Source organism: Amphimedon queenslandica, unplaced genomic scaffold (assembly GCF_000090795.2).
Source record: "Amphimedon queenslandica unplaced genomic scaffold, v1.1 AMPQUscaffold_13448, whole genome shotgun sequence".
Lineage (NCBI taxonomy): Eukaryota > Metazoa > Porifera > Demospongiae > Haplosclerida > Niphatidae > Amphimedon > Amphimedon queenslandica.
The window spans coordinates 93,005-96,317 of NW_003546316.1; the positions used below are offsets into that span (position 1 = coordinate 93,005).

Here is a 3,313-nt window from a genome sequence, read left to right on the forward strand (position 1 = left end):
TATTGAAACCAGAAGCATTAGTGAATACAGCTTCAGTGTCTTGAAGATCAAAAAACCCAATCAAAGACCCATTGATACCTTTACGTAGCAACTCCTCGTTACAGTTACTCAATCCTTTTAATTCTCCAATGAGTCCAGTCAAGAAGAAATCGGTTATAATCCAGAGATAGTTAGGATAAACCATATTTTTATTTGCAGCTGCACACAGGAACTTTGCTGTCTGTGGTCCAGTGGTTTGTAGGAAGACTATTCTGGTTCCTGTGGTTTTGATATTCTCCAGTGCAGTGTCTATTAATTCTTCTCTAGTGTGTAAGATGCCACCATGATAAGTGATAGTATACTTATCATTTGTTTTATTAATGAGATCAATGAATGACTCCGCTATACCAGAATGAAATAGCGTGTTCAGATCTTGAAATAAACCCACTTTTTCCCATCCAAAGTGCCTCATTAATGATAGCATCATGTCAGTGTATGCTTTAGCTGAAACTAGTATCCTCCAGAGATGAGGAAACTTTTCTAAATCCCTTGAAAACAATGGAGAATTGGCTGCGGATAGTTGTATGAGACCAGCCCTACCAGCGACTGGTGCTATATGCTGTGCACTAGTTGAACAGAATAATCCCAAAACAGCAACAACACTTCCATTTTCCCTGCCAATTCCTTTACTGGCCAGTTCCTTAATCCCTAAATTAGCCTCTGTCAGCCCACATGCCTCATGTCTTCCCTCTATCATTTCTAAAGTATAATTTGTTAGTATGTCAGTTCTGTTGTTAATCTCTTGTACAGCAACACGACCAGCAGCTAGCATATCAGGGCCAGTGTCCCAGCCAGAATGAGTCCTGTTAAACTCATCCCTCCATTGAACGAGGGCAAGAAAACGGACGACCCTTTCTCCGCTGTAAATCTTCTGTGACTCACTCCTCAAAACTGCTGAGATTAGAAGTACGAAAAGCCGGAGGTGATGAAAAGTAGACATGGTAATGAGAGGAGAGCTTTTCCACGACTGGCGTTGGTGGTCAGACAATATTGCTTCTATTGGAGTATGAATTTGACACATCTATATAATCTGGTGATCACAGTGAACTATGTACCATAAATTGCTCTGCTATGCATGAATTAATTGCCTTTTCCTTCACGTAACTTTACTATAAGAGTACAAGAGGAAGCAGCTACTACTACTAGAGTGCAAGAGTAGCTGCTTTGCTTAAGATGTGTGGGTTTTACTAACTTTATGCAAACATGGTAGCTAGTTTTTACTGACAAAATGCAAACATTGTTTTAAATTGTCGCTGCCATTTGTAGCCAAGAAGGACAGAAGACAAGAAGACATCGTCGGTCATTGGTCATGATCATCATCGTTATCTTATCACTGTGTTTGTCAACATTTACAAAGACTAATAAGGTAGTCAATTTAGCATTGGTCTCGCTTGGCCTGATGACTATTTTTTGCATTAAATTTCATTTGCATATTATTCTTGAGTACATTGTTAAAAGTTTATATTTATTTGTTTACATTTTAAGAGAAAGTTATTAAACATGAAAATTAATTATTGACATCCTGATTAAAATAATGTCACAATGATCTTTTAACAAAGAATTGATTACAAAAAATTAACAACATCACTTTGCTCATTATTAAATAATAAGCTGATAAGTTTAGGAAGAAACAGAATAAAGACACACTCACACACAATGATCAATGAAAATGATATGGCAAAATAATGTGCAATGATCGGCATATCCATTAAATCAAAGAATGCAATTAAGCAAGCCATAAATGTAAAAGTTAGAACATACAAGTATATAAAAGCATTTACTTTCTTTGTGTCCTTGAAATCTTTATGCTTTATCTTTCTTGTACGAGAAGAAGTGATGATAGTAATTACAAATATGATGAATAGATAGAGAAAAATAAAAATAAACAAGAATTCAAGCCTGGAACTTTTACATATATTGACCTTTTCGTTATACAGTAGTGGCCCATCTGTGTTATTTGTTATTATTGATTTTTTTCTATACGGATCCAGAATCATCCATGATAATATGACCAAGTTAGGAAATACTGTCATCATTATGACAACCATCGCAATGACTTTATTGCTCCAGAAAGGGCTAAGATACTTGCTTAGTTTTTTGTTATAGAATATTTTTCTGACCCGCATTAGCTTAATGAGCAAAGTGAAGAAAATAAAAGTACACCCGTTGAAGAATATGGGTAAGCTAACATTGCAAAATACTACAAAAAGGATATCGGATATAACATGAGGAAATGATGCATAAGTAATTCTCATCAAGTCATTCAATAAGGCCAGGTAACAACCCAAAAATATCAAGAGACTTACAAATGGACTCGTTGCTTTTACTGGTGGCTTAGATCTGTGATACAGTAGACATATCAATATGATGGTAACAATAATTGCTACTGACAGTACAGCTACATACAGTCCAATGGCAACATCACTTGGTATCGAGATAACTACTGTACTGATTTCATCAGTTGGAAGATTGTTAGTAGTTATATTTATTGTTTTATGGTATGAATCATAATATCCAATTGGTACATGAGGTTCAGAAGCGTACGAATTTACCTGATATATATTAATTGGTGTTGATACTTCTCTTCTCCTTGAGAACATAATGTGTCCAGTAGCACCTCTGAAACTAACCTGACTTAACGATTCTTCTATTTTATCGGTGACCTCATATTGATCATAGCTATAGTCCTCCATTGATATGTTGTATAGTTCAATAGCATTATTAATAGCAAGGGCTAGAGCCCATACTTGATCATACAGTAAACCAGCATACAGTACATCTCCTACATCATGGGCCAGACTATGCATGAATTAATTGCCTTTTCCTTGACATAACTTACTATAATAAGAGTACAACAGGAAAAAGCTACTAGATTGCAGGAATAGTTGCTTTGCTTAAGTTGTGTGGGTTTTACTAACTTTATGCAAACATGGTAGCTAGTTTTTACTGACAAAATGCAAACATTGTTTTAAATTGTCGCTGCCATTTGTAGCCAAGAAGGACAGAAGACAAGAAGACATCGTCGGTCATTGGTCATGATCATCATCGTTATCTTATCACTGTGTTTGTCAACATTTACAAAGACTAATAAGGTAGTCAATTTAGCATTGGTCTCGCTTGGCCTGATGACTATTTTTTGCATTAAATTTCATTTGCATATTATTCTTGAGTACATTGTTAAAAGTTTATATTTATTTGTTTACATTTTAAGAGAAAGTTATTAAACATGAAAATTAATTATTGACATCCTGATTAAAATAATGTCACAATGATC

The 3,313-nt window shown here is 35.0% G+C and overlaps 2 protein-coding genes across 2 annotated transcripts; both read right to left on the minus strand.

Moving 5' to 3' along the window:
- Position 1: 1 nt before the first annotated feature.
- LOC109581297 (gamma-aminobutyric acid type B receptor subunit 1-like) lies at positions 2-1,060 on the minus strand (the record flags this gene model as incomplete). The annotated part of the gene is made up of 1 exon (XM_019995306.1): positions 2-1,060. A coding segment is annotated over exon 1 (1,059 nt), but the record flags the coding sequence as incomplete, so codon positions are not given.
- Positions 1,061-1,565: 505 nt separating this feature from the next.
- Positions 1,566-2,846, minus strand: LOC109581298 (gamma-aminobutyric acid type B receptor subunit 1-like). The gene has a single exon (XM_019995307.1). It carries the CDS (start codon positions 2,844-2,846, stop codon positions 1,605-1,607), a length of 1,242 nt encoding a protein of 413 aa, XP_019850866.1. The 3' UTR covers positions 1,566-1,604.
- Positions 2,847-3,313: the final 467 nt, after the last annotated feature.

Bases quoted from the DNA above. Each gene is read 5' to 3' on its own strand.
- LOC109581298 (XM_019995307.1), bottom strand. From the start codon at position 2,846: ATGCATAGTCTGGCCCATGATGTAGGAGATGTACTGTATGCTGGTTTA.